At 35.7% G+C, this 25360-nt stretch overlaps 1 protein-coding gene across 1 annotated transcript in view; it reads left to right on the top strand.

Moving 5' to 3' along the window:
• The window catches only part of KLHL1 (kelch-like family member 1), a 164750-nt gene that overhangs the window by 118389 nt on the left and 21001 nt on the right, over positions 1-25360 (top strand). Inside the window, exons 6-7 of the mRNA XM_010575247.1 lie at positions 2605-2829; positions 24288-24450. Coding sequence (XP_010573549.1) covers positions 2605-2829; positions 24288-24450 — 388 coding nt within the window. The remainder of the gene's footprint in view (positions 1-2604; positions 2830-24287; positions 24451-25360) is intronic.

Below are 25360 nucleotides of genomic sequence, written 5' to 3'. Positions count from 1 at the left end.
ATCAGTGTGTTACCAACATTCTTCTCATACTGAACCCAAAACATTACACTATACCAGATACTAGAAAGAAAATTACCTCTATCCCAGCTGGAACTAGGGCAACTGTTTTCTGTGGGAGCAGGGGAGAGACTGTAGGTGTTTTCTACACAGCTATTTCCTGTTTAGGCTTCGTTGTATACAGCTACAGCTGGTGGATTGGTTTTCTGGTAAGTTTTACTCACTTTGCAAGTTGCAGGCTGATTGTCTATGCTGAGAGTCACTAAAGAGAATTAGATTTTTAACTTGGCTCAGTGATTTTTGAAAAATGTCTAGGGAATGCAAGACTGGTATGAAATGATGCAGCTGGCATGAATGCAGTGATGATGTACTAAAAAATGCGTATAGTGACTAATGATTTCTGATAAGAAATTCTAGGCCTAGAACTCTTCCTGTAGGAAGAGTGTCATCAAATACAGTTAAAAAGACGTCACTTCCACATCCTTCTTCATGCTATCTTAGCATCCATGGAGACTCTATCGGCATTCCAGTGCTGGGAACAGAACTGACAGGGGTGCATGAAATAGAATTTGGTCAAAAAAAGTCAAAGTATGCTTTTCTACCCGTTGACAAGGTATCTGTAATATTATAGTTGATTCTATCATCTCTTCTTCATCCATGAGCTGATTTCATCCAAGGGCTACAGTAACTTCAGAGGTCTTCTGTTCTTGTCTGCACAGCAGTCTGGAATGTATTATATTCATGTTCCTGATACCAAAGACCATTTTATAGAACTGATACGTATTCCACTTTGTATTAGTATTAGTATTATTAGTATAGATTAGCAAGGCACCTTACTGGATAAACAGAATTCAGGCACTCCAGGAACTGCTGGATTAGATGCTCTATATGTAATGTAATAAAATATTGTGACAAATTCAGTTTTAACCAATATTAGAAAATAAATAGCTGAGCATAATTCAAAGACTGTGTTTGTTATGTTAGTAAGATTTTCTGGAATCAGAATGACAAAGCCTTTAAACTGTACTCTTTACCATTGACATAGCATTATAGAACTCATATGCTACAGTTCTAGCTTTTAACATGAACAGATTCACATATAAAAAATTTTAAACATTATGACATTACTTTATACTATGCATCATTATAATATGCCCTGCAGCACCACCAAACAACTGTATCAAATAATCTGTATTTTTTTTTCTTTTGAACCTAAAGATTAATGCATTTACACAGCTCTCAGTTTTAAATTAGGGGCAAAAAGATAAATAAGTATTTCTCTCAATCGAATGCAAAAATTGCTTCATGTATCTTACGGCTTCATAAAACTAGCAAGGGATTTAATATAACCAGATGAATTGTACATTATTGCTGCTCTGCTACACTTAGATACAAATTGAATTTAAATTATATCTTTTTTAGTTCAATTAACAAAAGTGTTGCTTTCATGATGTTTGTTTCCACTTGGTTCATTGCTCTTCTGTTCCAAAGAATGAATGAACCCTAAAAGAATTATTTCCCATGGAATTATAATCTTTTATTATAAACCAAATAGTTAGTTGGTAAAGCCTAATAATTATGTTGATTCTTTCTGTAGGGATATTTAAACTTTGGAAATGAAGCACTGTTATGTGTATGTAAAAATAAAACATTGGTTACATTTCAGATGAATTATCAAGTTTCTCTCTTAAGGATTAATTTAAACTCATCTCTCATTTAAATATTTGTGCTTTTGCTTTAAATTAAATTTTCCTACACTCATATTACATTTAATGGAATGCATTACTCTTTCACTTTCTGGAATCTAGTTAAGTTAAATATGTTTCCTTTATCCCTCTGTTTTTGTTAATAAACTCTTCATTTTGTATCTCTGTATATTACATACAAGTTACTTTTAACATCAGAGGCTTCTTAATGACTTTTTCATGATTAACTGGTAAGTTATTTTATACATAATGCTCTTTATAGCTTTTGAGTTCACCTGTGAAAGTAATTCAAATGACTAAGTTCAGCAGGAAATGGTTTTAACTGTATATGGAAACATTCTTTAAATATTTTGCTTGAGATTATAAGTACAACATTCTGTACTTCCAGTGGAAATGTGTCTGAAAAAAACCTACACATGAATACCTAAAATAAGAAAGAAAATATGAACCCAAATTAAAATACAACTTCTAATCTTTGATGAAAATATCACGTAATTTCACAGGCCTTTTTTACGCTGTATGGAAGATTGGAATTAAGCATAACAAGATTAGTTATCTTAGCTAGTTATGCCACTGAACTGTAAAAAAAGATCATAAAGTTAGAGCATACTGTTATCCAGACTTGCAATACTTTGATTCTATAGGGAACATTTAGGGGTTTTTTTTCACTTTCCTTGGGGAGGGAAAAAACACTCTATCTCTTTCTCTCTCCCCCACCCCCCTCCCCACCAGGAACTACTTTCTGTAAAGAAAGAAAATATATTTGTCAAGTTGTTGGAAGTAATCAGAAAACAATATTAAAGTTTTGACACTTCTAGAAAAAAAAAAAAAACAAACACCACAGCCAATGCCAATTTTGTATACATTTTGTATACATTATCCTATTATTATGTCTCATCAGGTGCTACAACTATTGAAAAGTATGATCTCAGAACAAATATATGGATTCAGGCTGGAGTGATGAATGGCAGGAGGCTTCAGTTTGGTGTTGCTGTCATCGATGACAAGCTGTTTGTCATTGGAGGCCGGGATGGTTTAAAGACATTAAACACTGTTGAATGTTACAATCCAAAGACCAAGGCTTGGACTGTGTTACCACCAATGTCAACACATAGGCATGGCTTAGGTAAGAAAAAAAAATGTTTTAAAAAGATACCACATTTTTCGGATATGTAATTTGTAATGGAAAATTCAGTACTTTTAAGCCATCGTAGCTCTCTGAACAGTAGCAATAACTGATTACATTGTTCTTGTTAGATCACTAAGAATATGTAAAACGTTAAAGAACATTTCTATTATTTACCAAAATAACACTGGGGGAAAAAAAACGAAAAACCAAATAAAAGGCAGAGGAACAGGGAAAGAAACCCTGAAACTTACACAGGTTAGTGAGAAAATTCAGGTTCGTATGCACTGATTTTGAAAAAGGACATCTTAATTTATCAAACAATCAAGGTATTATTTCTTTTTAATCACAGCATTTTGTGTTTTCATTTATCCAGTGTGATAGGAAATAAAGTCTTTAAACACTGTCAGTGATGGACTGAGGTACTTTACAAAGTATTTGTAGCAAGTTTTATCATGACTGAGAGCATATTTTCCCATAGCCTGTTTTCAGATAAGTTGTTTTTTGCTTTCATTTGGCTTTTTAATGGTATTATCCATACCACTGTCAGCATTAATCAAGCCACATTGTATCCCTGTTCTCTACTCAAAGAAATATACATTTGGTGGGGTTTTTAAATTATTTTTTAAATTAAGCAAAAGACAGTTGTATTGTTTCCTTGAAAAAAAAAAGTAGTCTTTCTATTATGTATATCATGCATATAAAGTAGAATAAAAGCTCTAATTTATTCAGTTACATAAGTAATTTTGTGATGTTTCAAAAATATCCTTTTTTATTCCTAACTGTATAGTGATGAGATTTTCTTGCTTAAATAAAGGAGTTTAGAATCTATACGACATACCCACCAGAATATAACTTTTATAAGGTATAGAAAACTGCACTGTTCATTATCTCTTCTGCTAAAATCACTTGTTGTGATAAAATCATTACAATGTCATGAAAAACAGAAATGGAAAAGATATGCTAGGTTTTCATGTCCATTCCCCTGAGTTACAATCAGCAGCAAGTCCTTTAATGTACTGCTGTGTCAATACCTCACAAAATGAAGGTGCCTTTCCCCCCCCCCCCATTTGACACTTGTATCATAATATGCATTGGTGCAGTGGCTGGCATAATGCATTTTTGCTATTAAATATATTGTACAATAAAAAGTAGTGATGGGATTCTATGTCAAATGACATCATGACACTAAATAGCTCTGTGATTTAAAATTGTTTCCTAAGTTTAAATTTAATTACAATGCTGCAGAAATACATGTAATGTTTTTTTACCAGTGTTCCAGAATTTTACAGAATCTGTTATTAGTTTCAGTGCTGTTCCCAAGGGTGGTAAAAATGCAACAACTTCAGCTATAACACAGGAAATTATTAATAAAACATTAGGGAATGCTTGGTAGAGAAAAAACTTTTCCCAGTGACAAGAGATGGAGCCATGATCAAAAACCATTTGTGATCAGTTCAAAAAAGATGTATCATTTTGGACTGATAATTCTACAGATGCTTTTGGTCAATAGATTTAAAAAATACCTTTATAGTTTAAGTAAAGCTGTTCAGGAATGTTGAGGTTATGACTGGAGAAAAACTGGTATGTTTTCTACAGGAGAAAAAAGGCAACACACAAAGCATTTGACCAATTGAGGGAGTTTTGTGTTTGTGTGGAATCACTTTTTAATTTTTGTATTGCAGAAATTTGGGCTTTTTGTAAACATGTAAAATCAGGAAAAGTAGAAACTGGGATTTTATTGGTGATGATGAAAATGATTAAATGAAGTTGTTTGGGAAGCAGTAGATATGTGCTCTTTTTTTTTATTTGGAATTGTGTAAGAGTCGTATTATTCCTGAGAAGCTTAGCTAATAGAATTGAATTGCTTTTTTCATTTGAATATTTTTTTCCAGGCATCTCATAAGGTTATTATTTTAGTAAATGCCCTTTGTAATGAGAAATTAATCGGCAGTAAGAAATCTTTTTTTCATTTGTTTTCTAAAATATATGTTACGTTATATCCATGTAGTGATAACACTAGAGCTGCTTGAAATGGATTTTGTATACAAGATCAGAAATAAGCACCCATCCTTTAGACTGATGTCTTTTTGTTGACATCAGCAAAAAAAATTCAGATCTACCTTATTGTAACTGAAGTCACAGCCAGGCAATACAGTTTATTCTGCCTTCATATAATCTTCAATAGAACTATGGGTGTAGAAGTTGATATATGTAGAAATGAGAAAATGAAAACTGACCGGTCTTGTAGTGAAAGTACATAGTGTAGGAAGTCATATGTTAGGCAGTTTCAGCACTGTCAATTGAAGATGAGTGGAAGCTATGGTAGTGGTAGTCTTTGGAATAAGTGATGCTAAAGTACAAAAAAGAAAAGGTAGAATGTGGGATCCAAAACTATTATTTCAAATAACAGTGATTCTAATATCCCTGTCAAGTAGGCCATAAACCAGTAGGGAATATGAAAGAGTAATAAGAAGCCAGAAAGGCAATGAAAAGCACAAATGAAATATGCAGAAGGTGAAACCTGAGAAACAGAAAGACAAAATCAAAACCGATATAGGGAGGGCAGAAATAGACTGAAAGAACCAATAGGGAAAAAATGTAAAACAGATCGTGGATTATAAATTCAGCACAGGAATGGGGAAAGTGGGTGCAGAATTGCTTCACAAAAAGACTTCATAGGCTACATAGAGGAGGAGGAGAGAGAGGAAATAGGGAATCAGTGATAGACTAATTTAAACTTTAGATATCAAATCCAGTGGCACCATGGTTTAAAAAAGAAAGCCACAATATGGAACAAAAGATTGATACTCAGTTTGTCTTTCCAAAGTAAACAATTTAAGTGCCTTAGTGAGAAAATTAACCTTCCAGTATAATTAAGGGAGAAGGGCAGCCTTTTCAGGTAGGTGTCCCAAACTGTCTTACCATTTCCATGAGCTATGTAAAGAGTGTCTAAGCTCCTATTTTAAGCTAGATTTACACATTTGTTAAACCTAGAGTTGAGCTTTGGGTTTTGGCTTTGCAAATATACTGATCTCACTATCCATAGTCAAACATGCATTTGCAAGATGATCAGCATGGGAAGAAGGATAACAGGGCATGGTATTACCTAACAAACTCCTGTGCAGCCTTGAGTGCAGGCAGGTTACATATTCTTCCTCCTCTCCTCTTGGAAGAGAGAATTTTGCCAGTTGGAATTTTCTGAGTGCAAATGCTATAAATGCTATAAAAATATTCATTGCTGATGGGAAAGCCTTAAATTTATTTATATAGCATATAGGCCTAGGGTAGATAGAATTCACTCTACCCAGAGTGAATGGTCATCGAATCATAGAATCATTAGGTTGGAAAAGACCTTCAAGATCACTGAGTCCAACCATCAATAATGCCCACTAAACCATGTCCTGAAGTACCCCGTCCACTCGCTTTTTTAATATCTCCAAGGATGGTGACTCAACCACTTCCCTGGGCAGCCCATTCCAATGTTTGACAACCCTCTCAGTAAAAAAATTTTTCCTAATATCTAACCTAAATCTCCCTTGCCTCAACTTGAGGACCTAAAGAGTTTCCGAGTCTCAGTTTACAGAATGGGTTATGGTTTCAACACATCATTCTGGACCAGCTAAATATGTAATGTAAAAGTATTATTAAGGACCTGAGGGGTATGCTTAAAGTTAGACAGAGTGAATACCTGCCTCTAATGTGATTCTCGTGAAACTCATATGTGCAATAATGAATATCTAAAAGACTAAGCTCAAGAATCAGAAGTGGAAAGAAAATACCAGAAGTTAGGCAGTTGTAGGATAAAATATCCCTGAATATTTTTGATGTTGGTAACAAAAACATCAAATGGCATTATACGTTTGCACAAAGGTCTATTTCTATATTTCACTAAATGAGAATGACCCACCCTGCTTCTTAGACCCAGCTTGATTTTCAACTTCAGTGCTTACTGCTCTAGAATCCAACACACAAGGCAGAGGGAAGGAAAAAAAAGATTAGCTGAGAAAAAACCAGGGATAGCTCTGTAATTGTTAAGTAGTAATGAGAAATGTTAACGGAGGAAAAGATTGTGGAGAAACTGAAGTGTCAGTCAAAAAGCTGGTACGTTACATAACAAAGGGAATACGTAAAATCTGAGCTAACAAATCAAAAATAAGATAGGACTTTCTATTTATTTTGGCCAAAATCAAAGACATGATTACCCTCTTTTTGATCCATAAATAATAATGGTACATAAATACATATATATGCATAGCAATTTATATACATACATGATACATGTGTGTATATACATGTATATATTTCCATATATGTCATATATATATCATGATGTACCTGTGCATATGTGTGTGTATATATATATATACACACACACATATCTGGTTAGTCTAAACTTATTGCATCTTTTTTCTGTGTACATTGTGATTCATAGCACTGTCAGTGTTTTTGTCCGTAATATAGAACTGGTAGCATTTTTCAGCTTGTAAGTTCTAAACTACCCTCGACTTCATCATAAAGTAAATTAAACCAGTTTACCTGCATTAGAAGCATTCATTTATATCCAATTCTGTGAGCCTGTAGAAAAGCTGGGGGTCTTTTCCTTGCATTGTCAGCAGTTATAATGTATGCAATGTCCAAGTGTTTAACTGATAGCTGAATTCCAAATGCAGCTGAATACTTAAACCATTACATTCCTGAAATTGATAATAGGGAGGTTTGAATGCTTATTGAATAATTCATTTCTCTTAGTAATTTTACTTTACATAGAAGACCTTTTTTGAAATAATACAAAAGCTTTTTGCCTGTACCAATGTGGATGAACGGAGCAAATGCATCAAGTGTAGTTGCAGAATCTTGACTGAATGTTTTAATTTTTCTTTGAAACACAGAAGAAAACACTCATAACTCCTTTTTAGCCAAATGAGACAGAATATTCTTAGCCAGTCCAGTATAGTCCTATGTAGTTGCAATTGTTTAGGTAGAAGAAACAAAATGGTAAGAAAAGTAAAATAGAAGAGAAAATACTTTGCAAAAGAATTACCAGGTGTTGCTTTCCAATAAGTAATCCACTTCTAAGAAACAAGACTGAGAAGTTTTTTCTAAATAAAGGTAGAATTTGGCAGTTGCAGTTACATAAGAACATATAGAATCAGCCTATTCCTAGCCTTATGTGGCTCTTTATTCAGCCTTAAGTGTTAATTTGGACATAACAGTGTATAGCCAAAAATCTTACAGAGAAATCATTGCTTTTAATCCTGGACCAAAGTTCTGTTTAAGTAAGACTTCACTGGTAGATTCAGTCATTACATTGGTCCTGCAGTGAGGATTTGGACTCTCTGCATAACATTTTTCTTAATATCAACATATTAAAATTCAGCTTCAGATAGATACAATAGTTTTCTGTCAAATATGACTAGAATAAAAGCTTCAGTGTTGGTCTATGAAAAAAAGAAGTGTTCTTTAAAAAAAAAAAAAAAATCTGGCTTGTCTCCTGCATAGGAACATTTTTAATGTTGTTTTCCATGCTAGCCAAGTATAAGAAAAATTGAAAAATTATAATTAAGCATGAATAAAAATATTTTTCAGTGTCAATAGACTATGTACATTATATTTTGGACTTGTTCGCTTCACAAGTGAATTAACCTAGAATTCTCTATGGAAAATAATAATAAAAAAGCCAGTTGTAACTCTGGTAAAGCAAAGATAATTTAGATTCCACAACTGAGTTGCACTAGAACTTTTAAAAAGAAGTCCAAAGGTCGTGTATTTTGGTATTTATGCATGTGTGTATGTATGATTTGAGAGATGCCAAAATATATATATTCTTGGAAAACTGTTTAAGATACAAAACTAAACCAAAAAATATAGTAAATTTGTAGGAAAACTTCTATTTAAATAAAACTAACAAAGTAATGGAGTATGTAATATCTTAAAGCTAGAGGTAACACCATAGGTAGCATCAATGGCACAGCTTATCAGTTGAGTACTTCCTGATAGAATTATTCTTTCATAAAATAATAAATTGGGGGGAAAAAGAGAAAATAAATCAATTATTAAAGTCAATTTATCCTATATAATACAAGTTCTGCAAATAATATATTTTCATGAAGCAAATATTTTTAATTCTTTTACTTTCACTTGATGAAATAAAGAAGTCATTTTTTAAACAATAAATTTCTAAAATTTCATGAGGTTTTTAAAATATGGCTTCAGTGCAAATGTCAGAAGTTTCAGATACTAGAGACCTTGATAGATCCATAATAGCAAAACAATACCTGATCATGTTGAAACAAGTGAAGGAGAAACCAAAGTTATCACATAGGTTGATACCACAAATTTATAATGAACAGGTCACTACAATAAAAATTATGCAGATTAAAGATGCAGTTTATGAGGTGAATATGGAGAGTGATCACCTTCATTTTATGCCAAATAAACAACAAAGCCTTTAAAGAATGGGTGTTACTAACACATTTTTTTAAAGACTTTCACCAGGAAAACACAGGCTAGAGGATTCATGAGCAGAGTAGATCAGATATACAGCAATGTAGCCAGACCAGTTCGTGTACAGGCTGTCTGAGTTTTGCCTTTTTCAAAAAACATTATGAAACATAGATTATTGCTTGTTCAACACTGAAAATCTAATGATGAATGATACCACTCTTTAGGCCTAGATTGAGGGATAATATTCAAGTGAGTGAGAGTTTAATTTTCATCTATTTTAAAAACATTTGCCGTGACAGTTAAGCAGTGATGTTATTTTAGATAGTGCTTAAGCCCCAATAAATCCATGTTTGTCTACGCAGTTACAATCTATCAAAAAAAGCATTCAAGTCATGGTAGAAACCATTAAAGTAAATCGGGAATATAAATAAAAGCTTGATACAGCCTTAACAGTTACATCAATGGTAACTGTAAAATAAGCTATAAAAATGTAAAGAATAAAGGGGAACTTTTCTTTCTCCACTAGCTTGCAGGATAGCATCTTCTTTTTGTGTACCACTACTACTGGGCTACAGAGGGGGGCAAAAATGGCAAATTCACATCTTCCATTCAGAGACAAAAACAAGTAGGGGTTAGTTTTGTGGTTTGTTTGGGGGTTGGTTGTTTGTTTAAAGTTTTACAGCAAAATAACTCCAAATTTTATGTATGTTGTGTTGTGTGTATGTAAAAGAAACCACTATGTGGAGAGAAAAAATTCCAGGGGTGAGTAGACAGATGCGTGAGAATCTGAGATTCCATTTTGGACATCAGGGCAGATACGAACCTGCAATGTCCTTTTGCACAGGAGGCTGGAGATGAAAGGCATGAGGAGAATGGAAATAGCATTGAAACCAACAGACTGATCTTATAGTAGCTTATACACTATTGGTATGATAAAACTAATTATTCATGATTAACTAATTTTCGAAAAGTGCTCTAAGCATACCAACTACTTCTAAAGAAAAGAATTATTGGAAGATATAATCATATTTTTTGCAGAATGTTTGCTGCAGTGCCAAAAGCTAGAACACTGGATAAAGGAAACTCTTCCAGATACTAGTTTGTTAGAGCATACTGACAACTGAAAATAATACAGCCCTTCATGCTACCACACTTGTATAATACCAACCAAATGCTACTGCACTGGGCAATGACATTCCATATTTCCAGATGTATGCAGCTTAATTGTTGGATATTTAGATACTCTGAGCAAGTGACCATGATGTCTGCTCAAATCAAGCTTAAATCAACAGAGCTGTGAGTTTGATGCACTCTATACAGGTCAAATCTGCAGTATATTCTGCTCATGCAGGAAATCAGAGATTCTTTCGGACCTTGACATATTGGCAGTCATAACAATACTTTCGGTGATGAAGAACGCATTTGTATGTCGTATATGTGCTTCCCGAGTACAAAAAAGAATGTCCACTGCTTTGTTATTTGTGTAACAAAGCAAGAAGCAGTTTCCACCTTTAATCTGTCCCTTCTTCACTTACATTCTTTTACAAAAGATTATTCACTACCATTAATTTAACAGCATGACTGGAATGGGAAACAAAACAGCTCAAGGAGAAAGTCTCATGTCCCAAAAACATTCTTTAAGTCAAGATCTTGTTGGAAATATCTTGCTTTTCTGCAATAGTAAATCTTTCTGGGTATATCAGCATCTCACAAGGCAGTGCTATGCTGAAGAAGTGAGTTCCCCCTCTCTATGTGGTGATTTCTGTGCGCAGAAAAAAAAAAAACAACAAACCAAAACCCCACCCAAACAAAAAAACCCCAAACCTATAACCACCAAAGCATTAGGTAAAGTGGAACAGTTCTTCAACAGACTAGCTTACCAGAGCGCAGCAATGCTCTGACATAGCTGTATTGTTTACTCTTTCAGAAGCAGCTGTTTAGAAATTAGCTTGAGAATCTTTCTTTTATGCAATATTGACTAGTACCAGGTACTTCTATGTAGTTAAATTATTGTTATTTTTTAATGTTGAAATCTCAGGAGAAATATGTCATTCTAGCTTTCACTGTTTGTTGACAGAAGACCTGAGCCTTTTAAAGTGTTTTCTCTGCAATACTGATTTGCATGTATATTAGATTTTTGCTTTGGATTTTTCTCCTAATCATGGGGAGCATTACACGGATATTTCTTTCTGGATTATTAAGTACCTTGTCATTGTACTTTACACTCTTAGTAAGTAGTAGATCATGACCCAATTCACTGAAGAGCTACAAATCATAATGGCAACACTTACAATAATTTCTGAGTCATGTTCTCAGGATAATAGTGTGGCAGAGTTGAGAATTGGGTGTCTCATCTACAAAACTGAATGTAAATAAAGAGGCGGCAGGCAGATCTTTACTTTTATAAATTTGCATTACATTAACATGTCAGTGTAATATCTTCTGGCCCAGGAGGGCAGGGGTATTTTTATAATTCTTTTAATCAGCCTTGATACCTGCCTGTGAATAAACATACGAAGAGGTATTTTTAACAATGTTTCACTGAATATTCACTAAGGAAGGTAGTTCAGGTCTAATTCTCCAGTTTATCACATACTAAATTCCCAGCTTGGCCTGTGGTGATCCTATATGCAGCATCCAAAGAACGCTTCTTGTATTTCACACCCAGTTAAGATTATAGTTGTGAAAATTAAACACCAGGTTTAACTAATTGATGCATAATTTTTAAAAAAATTGGACTTTACTCTCATTACTTTTCTTTATGTTGACACCAGTAGTATGGAAGAAAAGTGGTGTAAGACTTAAAGAGGGCAAGAACAGAGTAAGGAAAAGCAGCAATGTTAGTTACAATTAATACAGGATTGTCTAAGTATGGTTCTGTGGATGTGGATGAGAAAGGAGATTGTTAGAAATTTACATCTACCTGGAAACTAAATAAATGCAGAGCTTAAAGTGGTGGAGTAAAGTCTGGGTATTACTTAAGCAAGTTTAATACTTGGATAACAAGTCACTGATTTATTTGTCTCCTCACCTTCATTGTCATAATACAGCATATGTCTGCCCTCTTCTTAAAAGGTAATTTTGCTATTTAAAAAATTAGTTGTTGGATAAAAGTTTATCCTTCCCAGTTAAAATTCTGTGTCTCTACAAATATCAAAATGCAGAGACTACAGTAAAGCTAACACCATTTTTTTTGCCATTTCATATCCAAAAGTATCAGTATGAAACTATATTTTCTGTAATTTTATAAAAACTGACACTAAAATTCCACTGTGTGAAAACAGGTCTATCATGCAGATAAGGAAAGGCAGAGTTAGAAATATGATAGGCAATGTTCCATTATTTTGTAACATCACAGAAAAGCAATTCAAAAATCCCATTCCAATCTCCAAGTATAAGTAATTGAAACTGTACAGATCTCAGCACCTAATTAGACATAATAGGCTTTTTGTTACATAGCTTTGTGAAGGCAATCAAAAGGAAAATGCCTGCCATTGCACACTGGACAATATTCATTTTTAGATCTCATTTAGCTAAAAAATAACATTGTTTGCTATCATAAACCCCTAAGTCTAAATGCTCAGGAAAATTATTTTCCAGGTAGAAAAAATTGTTCTTCCCAGTATATAGTAACATGGTGCTGCAACTTACTATCCTTCTTTCTTGTACTTTTTTTTTTTTTTCCCCTTTGGTCTGTATGTACAATTTGATAGCAAAATTTATTTTAGTGTTTTCAAAAATTGTTTTAGTTCAGGAATCTGCCAGTTTCAGATTATACTGATGAACAGCAATATGTTGAGACACAATTTAGCTAGGACAGCTTTTAATCAAGACTATGCATATTACCCAGAAAGCATCTTTGTTACAGGAAATAAAGTTTAATGGGTACTGACTTCTGTATGACTGAATAAATAACAAAAATTGAGTTATTAAGCTTTTCATCATTTTCAGGGAAACATTAAGATTTCTTTGTAGTGTACTTACTGCACCTAACTATTCAATATATTACTAAAAACATATCTCCTCTTAAGAAAAAAAGTTCTTTCTTTTCCTAAAAGAAATCCTCATAGTTGAGCATCTAGTCTCAGCTGTCCAGTAATTGTATGAGAACTGACAAAGCCAAACTGTTCAGAGTCATGAAAATAAAGGTAATTCATCAAAAGATGGATAGGATAAATTAGTCCCTCAATGCCAGAATTATTATTTTCTACAAATTAAAAAAATGTAAGATCTGATTCCACCAATTTCCTTGATTATTTTTAATGTAATTCTCTTACAATAAAAGCCTCCCTTCTGGATGTATGATTGCTTTTCTCAGCAAACAACAGAAAAGCACTAGTATCATGTGGAACATTAAGTGCAAGAGGATTTCTTCTTTCTTTGTGCCTTAAACTAGTTTTGCCAAATTGTTGAAGATGAGGTGCAGGAAGAAAAGCTGTGAGGGCCTTGTGTCCTTTCTCTTCTCAAACAGTCCTGAAAGAGCTACCAATATTATTGTCATCTGCATTTTGCTTAAGGACAGTAAGACTTCTGGTGTCTGCTGGAAATTGTTATTTTCTCATTTTGGAAGAGGAAAAGCCCATTCTATATAATATAGTTTAATAAAAACTTTATCTACGTCCTGAGTGTAAATCTAGATGGATGTTTATTATCTAGTGGGCATAGAACACAGAAAACAACAAAATTGTGTACTCTGATGTCACTTTAGCGTAGGACACATAGTGAACATGAAAACCTGTTTCATGAAGTCAAGATGAACTCTGACTTTCTAACAAACTGTTCAGTATCTTGACTACAAAAAGATGAAAACTCTTATCTCAAGAGACCATGCAGAAATTGGCTGCACCATTTAGAAAAAATAAAATGTTTATAGAGTTCAGTACCTTTGCTCTTTAAGGAGGAGGAATTCTACAGTGTGCTAATAGGATTGGAACTCTGACATTTCAACACAGACTACTTAAAATGAATTTAATTTTTTTCTATTAAAACAAATGACCTGGAACATTCAGAACAGAGAATAGTCTTGTTTCATCAATTTTACTGGAAAATATTTTGCTTTGTGATCTTGGTGGAATGTATCCCTTAAGATTTCGATTATGGGATTGCCATTTGCGGTTATCATGGACTGTTCAGTAACTTTAGTACAGGTTTTGATACCTAGGTGAGATGTACTGCACTCTGTTCTTTGTGATGGGGAGGCTAAAAGCAACACCTTTGGGACTAGCCTTTAATCCATATGTGTGATATAAAAATCACATAGAAGTTCTGGCATCTAAGCTCTGAGAGCAAACCATAAGAACCAGTAACACTTGAATATTGAATTCGTCATATATGGCACAATCTGCCCTGGAATTCTTCATATATGACATGGTCTGCTGTAATGTAAAGGATGTATTTGTTTATTTGCTTGGGGGGAGTGGTTATTACCTTATCATTACTATTCATTATAATGTTTTGAAATATATGGTGCAAGCAGTGCATAATGGTGAAAATAAATACTTCTGCATTGCTTAGAACTCTCCCAACTCAGCTTCCTAGAAAACGTAATGCAAGAATCAAACCGTGGGGTTTCATAGATAGGTGGGTTTGAGCACAGGTAATAGAGGCAGCCAACAGATGCAACAGTTTGTGCTGCAGCTTCCACAAAGGTAGCCAGAAACTCTACTGAGGGCAGTATATGTGGGCTCTGCAACGGTGGCTCCAGGGGATACGGCCCTGCAGAAAAGAGGGGCTCAGGAGACGTGATAGATTTTTCAAGGATCACCTCCTTTAAGCTCAAAAAAGTTCCATCTTGAGGTCTGCATGGATGGATTGAATGGTCCTGATTAAACTCAAACTAAAAAAGGAAGCATGCAAGAGGTGGAAAATGGACAAGTGACCCAGGAGAAATACAGAGGTGCTGTCTGAGCTTGTAGGGATAAGGTTAGGAAAGCCAAAGCTCATTTTGAGTTGAATCTGATGAGTGACTTGAAGGGCAATAAGGAAGGCTACCTCAGGTCTTTAAACAGCAAAAGGAAGACTAAGGAAAATGTGGGCTCGCTGACTGGGGCAGGGGACCTGATGAGAAAGACCACAAAAAAGGTTGGGGTACTCAATGCCTTCTTTACCTCTGTCAAAAAAAAAAAAGAAAGACTTGCTTCAGGAGTTCCAGGTCCCTGAAACCAGATGGGGGAAGTCTGGAACAAGGAAGACTTACCCTCAGGTGGGGCAGGATCAAGTTAAGTAACATATAAGCAAGCTGGACATGTCAAAGTCCATGAAACATGACAATATGCACCCATGAATGCTGAGGGAGCTGGCTGATGTCATTGTGAAGCCACTGTCAATTATCTTTGAAAGGTCATGGGGATCAGGAGAGGTTCCTGAGGACTGGAAGAAAGCAAATGCCACTTGTATCTTCAAAAAGGGCAAGAAGGGTCTGGAATGATACAGGCCAGTCAGCCTCACCATGAGGCCTGAGAAGGTGATGGAGCAAATAATACTGGAAGAGTTTCAATCCATGTTAAGGATAAGAACTTGACTGGGAGTAGCCAACATGATTTTATGAAAGAAAAATAATTCCTGACCAACCTGACTAGCTGAACTGCCAGGGTCAAAGAGCTGTAATCAGCAGCACAAAGTCCAGCTGGAATCCTCTAGTGATGTTTCTCAGGGGTCAGTGTTTTCCTCATCTTCATTAATGACCTGGATGATGGGACAAAGTGCACTCTCAGCAAGTTAGCAGACGACAAAAACAGTGAGGAGTGGTTGATGGTTATGCTGCCATCACAGAGACCTCAACAGGCTGGAAAATGAGCTGATAGAAATCTTATGAGGTTCAACAAAGGCAACTGTCGTGTCCTGGAATTGGAAAGGAGTAAGCCCATGCGCTAGTACAGGCTGGGGGGTGATTGGTGGGAAGTCTACAGAAAAGGTCCTGGGGGTCCTGGTGGACAACAAGTTGGACAGGAGCCAGTAATGCGTGCTTGCAGCAAACAAGGCCAACAGTATTCTGTGTTGCATTAGGAAGAGTGTTGCCAGCAGGATGAGGGAGACAATCTTTCCCTTCTGCTCAGCCCTGGTGAGACACACCTAGAGTACTGCATCCAGTTCTGGGCTCTCCACTACAAAAGAGGCATTGACTTGCTGGAGTGAGTCCAGCGAAGGGCGACAAAGATGATTAAGGGACTGGAGCATCTCATACACGAGGAGAATCTGAGAGAGCTGGGACTGTTTAGCCTGGAGGAGAGAAGGCTCAGGGTGATCTTATCAATGTGTATAAATACCTGATGGGAGGAAGTAAAGAAAATGGATCCGTGGTGTCCTCAGTGATACCGAGTGAAATACAGGCTGATCTACAGGAGGTATCATCTAAATGTAAAACACTCCTTTTTTCCTGTGAGGATTGTACACTGACACAGATTTGCCAGAGAGGCTGTGGAGTCTCTATCCTAGAAGTTATTTAAAAGCCATCTGCATGTGGTCTGGGCAACTGGCTCTAGGTGACCCTGCTTTGAGTAGTGAGGTTGGTTAGACAATCTCCAGAGGTGCATACTAGCCTCAGCCACTCTGTGACAGATCTACTGTAAGTGATCCTGGGAGTGAAGCTACAATACGACAATGGGAACAGAATTACAGCCCATTCAACATTCTGTTTCTCAGGTTTCAGTCAGTTTCCTTTTAAGCCTGATGCAAGATCAGATGACAATAACGCACAAAACATTGCCAAATCATAATTTTTTGTCAGTTTTAACACTGTATTTAAATAACTTTAGCCATTGCTAAACACATTTTATAAATCCTTAGTAGTTGTAATTCATGCTTATCAGCTGTTCTTAAATAACTTCCATTTCTAAGTACACTGTTCAATCTACAGTCAGTTGCTGATGATGCAATGAACGCATTTGCTTTCTTAAATGAACATCATCAGTAGTATCAGGACTTTCAGTTTTCCATTGCTTCATTTCACTGTTATGGTTTTATTTAAGCAGTTCTATACTTAGATTAAAAAGGCTGATCTCATTTAGCAGTTTTTAAAATGTATTTATTTATAATTTGCATTTTGGTATACTTACTATAAAATATTAAACACAAAACCAAAAACATAGGTCTCACTAAATCTGTGAAACTGACTTTGTAAAATTTGAGGGGCTTGTTGGTCTCATTTTGTCATTTTAAATCAAAACTTATTCATCAATTTAAACAAAGGCTAGGTGTTGATTTTTTCAGTACTACATTTTCATTCTCCCAGAATGAATTTTGGATCTTGTCAAGTAATGTATCATTACCCAAAAAATGTGTAGAAAAATCCCTTAGCTGATATGGATGAGAGAAGGATGATAGAAGGGAGGTAAAATAAAAGAAGTAGAGAGGATGTTGGTGGTAATAGAACAGGCAGAGAGATTTAGAGAGAAGATAGATTTCTTTCTGCAGCCTTTAATGGTCTCTTCATTTTCAGCACACTCTTTCTTTTTAACACTGAGATGGTATCATCTTGGTATTCCCGTATGATATTTGTATTGAAAAGTAAGCTGAAAGTGGTTGATAGTAAACAAGCTGCTGCTGCATATAGGAGAAAGGAAAATTGGTCTAGTTAGTCTAATCTTTCAAAATGCAACAGCCTAATCTGGAGATGTTTTACTTTCTTAACCAGAAAGCTGAGTATATTAAGGGATTACAATCAATATTTCTCGTACTTCCTATCACTATCATGCCAGGCAAGAAAGTGAATGTCTCTTTCTGGGCATTATTCCTTTTAGGAGAAAACATCAGCAAAACAGAATCAACATCATCAACTTCACTTTCAGAAAGAGTGGAAGTCAAGGAGACTGTTGTGTTCTGTAAGACAATATACAGTCCTCTGAGTAAAAAGTAGTTGAAGAAATTAATGATGCTTGATAGCATGACTTACAAAAAATACAAATTCTTATATTTTGTAAGTCTAACCTTCCATGTCTCCACTTTTTTGTGATTAAAACATCTGTGTGATTAATGCTTTCATTCTATTTTTAATAATTGTAAAACCAAACCAAAACAAACTATATAGTATGAGTACCTTGAAAAAGAAGAGAAAAAACCCCAACATTTCTATAAAAACAAGTTACTGATTGATGGGAATTTTTGTGCTTATATTTGCCTTGGGTTTTTGCTATGGGCTTGTTCTCTTTGGCTGCCTTTTCTGTCACACAGTCATAGATGTGTCAAATATGTAAGTGTGGTGCGTTGACTGCGGCTGGACACCAGGTGCCCACCAAAGCTGCTCTATCACTACCCTCCTCAGCTGGACAGGGGAGAGAAAATATAACAAAGGGCTTGTGGGTCGAGATAAGGACAGGGAGAGATCACTCACCAATTACCGTCATGGGCAAAACAGACTCAACTTGGGGAAATTGTTACCAATCAAATCAGAGTAGGGTAATGAGAAGTAAAACCAAATCTCAAAACACCTTCCCCCCACCCCTCCCTTTTTCCTGGGCACAACTTCACTCCTGATTTTCTCTACCTCATCCCCCAAAGCAGTGCAGGGGGACGGGGAATGGGGGTTACAATCAGTTCATCACACGTTGTCTCTGCTGCTCCTTCCTCCTCAGGGACAGGACTCCTCACACTCTTCCCCTGCTCCAGCATGGGGTCCCTCCCATAGGAGACAGTCCTTCAGGCACAGACTGCTCCAGCGTGGGTCCCCCGCGGGGTCACAAGTCCTGCCAGGAAACCTGCTCCGGCATGGGCTCCTCTCTCCTTGGGGCCACAGGTCCTGCCAGGAGCCTGCTCCAGCGCAGGGTTCCCACGGGGTCACAGCCTCTTCCGGGCATCCCCCTGCTCTGGTGTGGGGTCCTCCATGGGCTGCAGGTGGAGATCTGCTCCATCATGGACCTCCCTGGGCTGCAGGGGGACAGCCTTCCTCACCATGCTCTTCCCCAGAGGCTGCAGGGGAATCTCTACTCCAGCGCCTGGAGCACCTCCTCCCCCTCCTTCTTCATGACCTGGGGGTCTGCAGGGCTATTTCTCTCAAATATTCTCAGTCCTCTCCCTGGCTGCTATTCTGCAGTTCCCCCCCGCTCCTTGTTAAATCTGTTCTCCCAGAGGCACTACCACCGTCACTGATGGGCTCAACCTTGGCCAGTGGCAGGTCTGTCTTGGAGCCAGCTGCCATTGGCTCTGTTGGACATGGGGGAAGCTTCTGGCAGCTTCTCACAGAAGCCACCCCTGCAGCCCCCCCTGCTACTAAAACCTTGCCATGCAAACCCCATACAGTATGAAGTGATTTTTTCCACGTCTAAGACTACATATACATCATTGTGTATTGTTATTAACAAAGATTGAATATCATTTTAATAGTGAAGAGGGAATGAAAGCTTTTTATTGGTATTGCAGCACAGAAGTAACAGCCTTTATCAATTTGATTTGATTTGATTTGATTTGATTTAAAACAATCATCAAGTTATTGCATAAAATTAATATTGCTGTGGTTGAAGCCATGTATTTTATACATGCTTCATAAAGCAATTTATTGTTTTTTTGAAGGAATGAAGGTGTATATTAGGGAAGCAACACTTTTCTTGAGCACTGAACTCTACTTTCATAAGTTCTAATTGTACCTATGTATACCTGTCCCATTAATAACCAAAATCTGTGTACATTCAGCAAACTCTGCAACAGCTCTGCAGTAGCAATGACCTGAGAAGGCAATATTTTGAGAGTGATTATTCACAGTTTGCGTGATCAAAAGGAACTATTCACAAGAAAGTATTTTAAAAAAAAATAATGGAAAATTTATTGAAAACATGATTTTGGCCGCTCCCAGAATGTTGCAAAGTCTAATCAAGAGTATTTACTTGATTCACCAGTACTGCAAGGTGCATAATTATTTATTTATTTATTTGACTCCCATAAAGATGTCTGGGATTTAAGTACAATTGTTTTCTTTGGAAGCATTAGAGCTGCCTCTATGAGTCACTATATTTTCCTATATTATTAATTAAGTTCGTTACGTGGACAGTGGGCTATCTAGGTTCCAAAGATTGACCTGGTCAGGAAATTACTACACTGAAAATGTGATATCCACCCTTTCAGGGTAGCCATGAACCTCTGGGATAGATCACCTCAGATCCTTCTGCACAAGCTATTCTTATTATATGTCCTATTAATACAAAATGGAGTGGAGGAAAAATGAGAGGAAGGATAGGGCACTGATAGTTGTGATAACTGAGTTCCAGATCCCAGTCCTTGAATATTTTTTATTTCAAACAACACAGAGCTGTGGAAGCAAGAAAAAGGAAGAGCACTTTTCCCAGGGTGGTAAGTGAGGGTCTCCATTGCAAGCAGAGTCCATCAAAGTAATCTTATTATTAATCTTGTGTTAGTCTTGTGCTTTGTATTAGTAAACTTTATATTATTCTGTTGTTTTAATATTGAGTTCATCCAGTTTGGGATGAACTTTTTAATGGCTTTTTCAGCCCAGAGAGCTTGAAATAATGTGAGGAAAATGTCACAGAGTTGTAGAAAAGTGTTTAATTTTGTGGTATTGAAGATAGCTTCTGTAAGTTCTGGTGAGTGACCTGAAGTTATGTTGGCAATGAGAACTCTGAACCTACCAGAATCATCTTTGGAGGACTGACAGCAAATCTGGCATAGTCCTAGCCGTCTGTAATAAAGAATTGTTTCTGGAGCAAACTGTTCTCAAAATAGCATACAGTTTATTCTGCTGAGGAAACTATTTGGTTTGCCTTGGCTCTCTGGAAGGAGGTATGATTGGGAAACCAATAATGAGTATTCAACCGGTTTGGTCTTATTTGACAGTGGTATTTGACAGACCAAATCACAAAAATGTCTCTGATATATCATAATAAAGTCGTGAGTTTTCAGTAGGTGACTTTCTGTCCCCCCTACATCACAATATCTCTGCTATGTAATCTGTGTTAAGCAATAGATGAAGAATGGAGGGAAGATAAAGAGATTTATTAGTTTATCAGCCCACCAGATTGGGAAGGAGAGTGCGTGAATGAAAAGTAGAAGAGAAACAATGGATTTATTGTTAAACAACAAGAAAGAAAAAACATTATGCAATTAGATTCAGTATAGAGACCTAGCTGTTTTTCCCACAGAGATGTCTGTCCCACAAAGCATCTCACTCTCTATGTCATGATATATTAAATTATGCACTAAATCTTACATTTCTGTCACTTCAACCTGTCATCAATAGACCTCCTGCAGTTACCAATTTGACAGGTTTGTCTAGCCCAGCCTTCAGAGTTGTTAACTTGGGAAAAGAAGACAGATTCCATCTAGAACAAATACTGAGAGACAGAGTCCATACTAAAGCCAAAGAAATTGTGATATCCATGCCCAAATTCAGCAAATTTATATAGGCTCATAGATTTTTATGGCCTGAAGTTACTGCTGTGATCATGTAGACTGACTTTCTGGAAGGGGAATACAGAATTTCTCCCCGTCATTTCTGCATTGAGGACATGCCACCTCAAGGAGTTTGGGCATGTCTGTCTAAAAACGTATCAGTGTAGATATGAAAACTTCAAGGAACACAGAAACTACCACAATCCTAAATTCATAATTCCAATAAATCCTTAGCATCATTGGTTAAAATATGGAATATTATTCTTAGGCTTAATTTAACAGGTTACTAATTCCAGTCATTAGATCTTACTAGTCCTCTTACAGTTAGACTCTTAATCATACAATTTTTAATTTATGCAGGTACTTATACAGTATGATTGGATTAACTCTTGGAAAAAATATCTTGATAAAGCCTACATCTGTTATGGAATTTCCAGCAGGTTTTCCAGATTTTTAATGGTTCTTTTGTAATTCTTTCTGAAGTTCCTCCATACTATTTACATTCTTTACATGTACAACATCTGCATCCATTAGTTTTCATGAATGTACCGTTAGAGGAACTCACTACCAGCTGTGACCACAGGTTTCTCAATTGGTTCCACTTTGCATTTATGCTTCTCAGATATCTACAAATATCGAAGCAAAATTTAAAAAAAAAGGAGACAAAATACTTAAAATAGACATATTAGTACTTTAAGGGAATGCAGCACCTTGTTTGGTTTTTTTTATTTACTTATTAGAGAACTGGACTTTGAACATTAATATATTGAATTTACATAGTCCAAGGTGATGATTTGCCCTCACGTATACAGCCATAACTATACCAAAACAGAATGAAATTCAATATTGCAGAATGTATTTGTCCAGTATTTTAAAACATAGCAGGCTAGAACTGGACTAGCTCTTAAGAAGCAAATGTAAGGGTGTCAATGCAATTGGTATTCTGTAAAGAAGAGACTTTAAATGTGTAAACCCATAGCAAGTTAGTGTGTGCTATAGTCAGCAGCATGGAGGATTACTTTTGTACAGAAGCCCTTCTGTCTTTGTCCTGTATGGAAAAATAACTTTCCTATTGCTTTGCCAGTAAATTTTCCTATTATAGAAGCAATGCAAACTGGCAAACTCAAAACAGGCAATCTTGTATTGAATCCCTTAAAGTTCTCTACGCAAAAGAAGCTTCCAGATTTCTTCATTGGTGTAGCTGTAACTATATTCACACCTTTTGGCAGATGAGCATGTCATGAATCTCACACTAAAGAAACATTTTTATTTTGGCAGTTTTCTAACTGCAACATTTCCCTGTGTCAATGTCAGATTAATTTATGTGGAAATGGAATTGAACATCATGACAGCAAAGTATATAGAAGTTATTCAATAAGGCCAGAAAAGTTCAGAGAACACTCTGATGAACTTTAAAAGCTAGTTGAATTCACAACACAACAGCAAGTGGCAAATGCAAAGTAAAAGACATTGGGAAAAAAATCTGAAGGAATTGTGCATCTCACAGGGCTCTACATGCATTGTACAGACCCAGCAAAGCTCTCATTAGAGAGAAGTCAGTGAAGACTATTTTCTTTATTGTATTTCTCTGAAACTGTAATGATCTACTGTTTTCTGATTTTTTGATGAGTTCAAATCATGTGAAATGGAGTGGAAAAAAAAAGACACTGATTTAGGAATAGGATTGGATTTAGCTTGAGATTTTTCAGAATGGTGCTCATTTGGGATCATGGATTCACAGAATGGAATTACTAAGCTCACTGTATTGTAACAAATGGTACTTAGCTATAACTTATCTTCCAGAGCCTTCTAAGCTTAACTGAAGATACTGTGAGATAGAGAATTCATCAGTTCCTTAGAATGGGTGATTAAAACCCCTCATAGTTAAAAAATTGTTTCTTATTTAAATTTTTCCTACTTCAACTTCCATGCTTCAAATTTTGTTTTACTTTTCTTCACTAGATAAAAGAATCCTTATATACCCAACATTATTTTCCTGTGAAGGTACCCATTCTCTTGTTATTTCTTTTTTTTATAAGGTAAATTGATGAACCGGCTTAAGTTTCTCACTGTAAGTTACTTATTTGAGCCTTTGAATATGTTTTTTGATTCTGTGCCTGTCCACCAAGCTTCCAGCTAGTGAAAAATTGAATGTTTTCTTCTACATAATTGACAAAAATGCTGAAAACATCAGACTTCTTTCCCTTCCCTGTGGAACCCTGGTAGAAGCAATTCCATTCAGTGAAATCCTCCTTAGGTTGACAATAATTAGAGATCCATCAGGTATCCAGTCCATAATTTATTTATCATGTGCTTTACTGATATTCTAAAGAGCTAATTCATGATCAGAATGTTATGAGATACTAAGTTAAACAGTATACAGAAATCTAAGACTATCACATCATTGACAGGTTATTCTATGAAGCAAACAATCTTCTCAAGGAATTAAATTAGGTTTGTTTGACAAGACCTATTTTTCATAAAGCCATGTGGAATGGCATTAATTTTATTCCTGTTTCCTAATCCTTAATTAATCAAATCTCAAATTGGTGTTTCCATTTTCACTTTGAATGTGCAAGTTCATTTGTTAGCTGTGTTTTGGAAAACTTTTTTTTTTTTTTTTACTATTGATAGAGAAAGCATACTTTTATCTTCTTTCACTCTCTCCTCCATTTTAGGAGTTACAGTGCTTGAAGGGCCTATTTATGCAGTGGGAGGACATGATGGTTGGAGTTATTTGAATACAGTTGAGAGGTGGGACCCTCAAAGTCAGCAGTGGACATTTGTGGCAAGTATGTCAATTGCCAGAAGCACTGTTGGAGTAGCAGCATTAAATGGCAAGTGAGTAGGGTATTCTTACATGGTTGAAACACATTTCTTAGAGGAATCAAAAACTGTGACACACAGTAGTAAATAACTTTTAGCATGTTGTAATAGAGGATGTCTTTTAAAATAAATGTAGACAGAGTTGTGCACACCCTCCTATATCTCATGGCTCCTACATTTATTTGAAATAAGTAATTCATATATATTTTCTATATTATTTTTGTTTAATATTTATATCAAATGCTTAAGAATATAGACCTGAAATTTCAGTGTGTACGGTGTAAGGTGTAAACAACAGTCAGTTGCATCATCTGACTTTTATATGTTGTATGTATCAGTTCTAGTTAACCGAGTTTATCCTTCTAATATAGTCATGTACCCAGTGATAAGATTTGTTGTATATACATTTTGTACCTTGCTTCAGCCAAACATTGACCCATGAAACTGTCTTTGTCTCAAGGCAATTACATCCACACAGCAAGTAAACAGAAATTTGATTCTTGTCAAAACAGTCAGACTACATTAAACCTGTAATTCTAATTTTTTTCATATTCTAAGTTTCTCTTCTATAACTTTCATTTTCATTTCAAACTTTCAATTAAAATTAAAATTTTAATATGGCACTTACTAAAACTCATTTTACGGTAGTGTGATATTATGTATTACTTGTTGCTTATCACTTTTAAAGTATTGGCTTTTAGCTATGTGGCTAAAAAAAGTATGGTGTGAACTGTAATAATTTAGAGGTGGGGGAGGAGTTCATCACACCTAACTTCAGAGATTTTTGTATAGACATCTACAAGTGAGCCAATCATGTTAAGTTTGCCTTATGGTCAATGGAAGAAATACGTACTTTCAGGATATCATTTATCTTACTTATTTTAGACATTTGTGTTAGGACAGCATGAATTGTTCTCTCTAAGTG

This window comes from Haliaeetus leucocephalus, unplaced genomic scaffold, assembly GCF_000737465.1.
Source record: "Haliaeetus leucocephalus isolate CR32 unplaced genomic scaffold, Haliaeetus_leucocephalus-4.0 Scaffold462, whole genome shotgun sequence".
Lineage (NCBI taxonomy): Eukaryota > Metazoa > Chordata > Aves > Accipitriformes > Accipitridae > Haliaeetus > Haliaeetus leucocephalus.
Note: the sequence above shows the minus strand (reverse complement) of the source record. Positions and strands in the feature narration are given on the sequence as shown.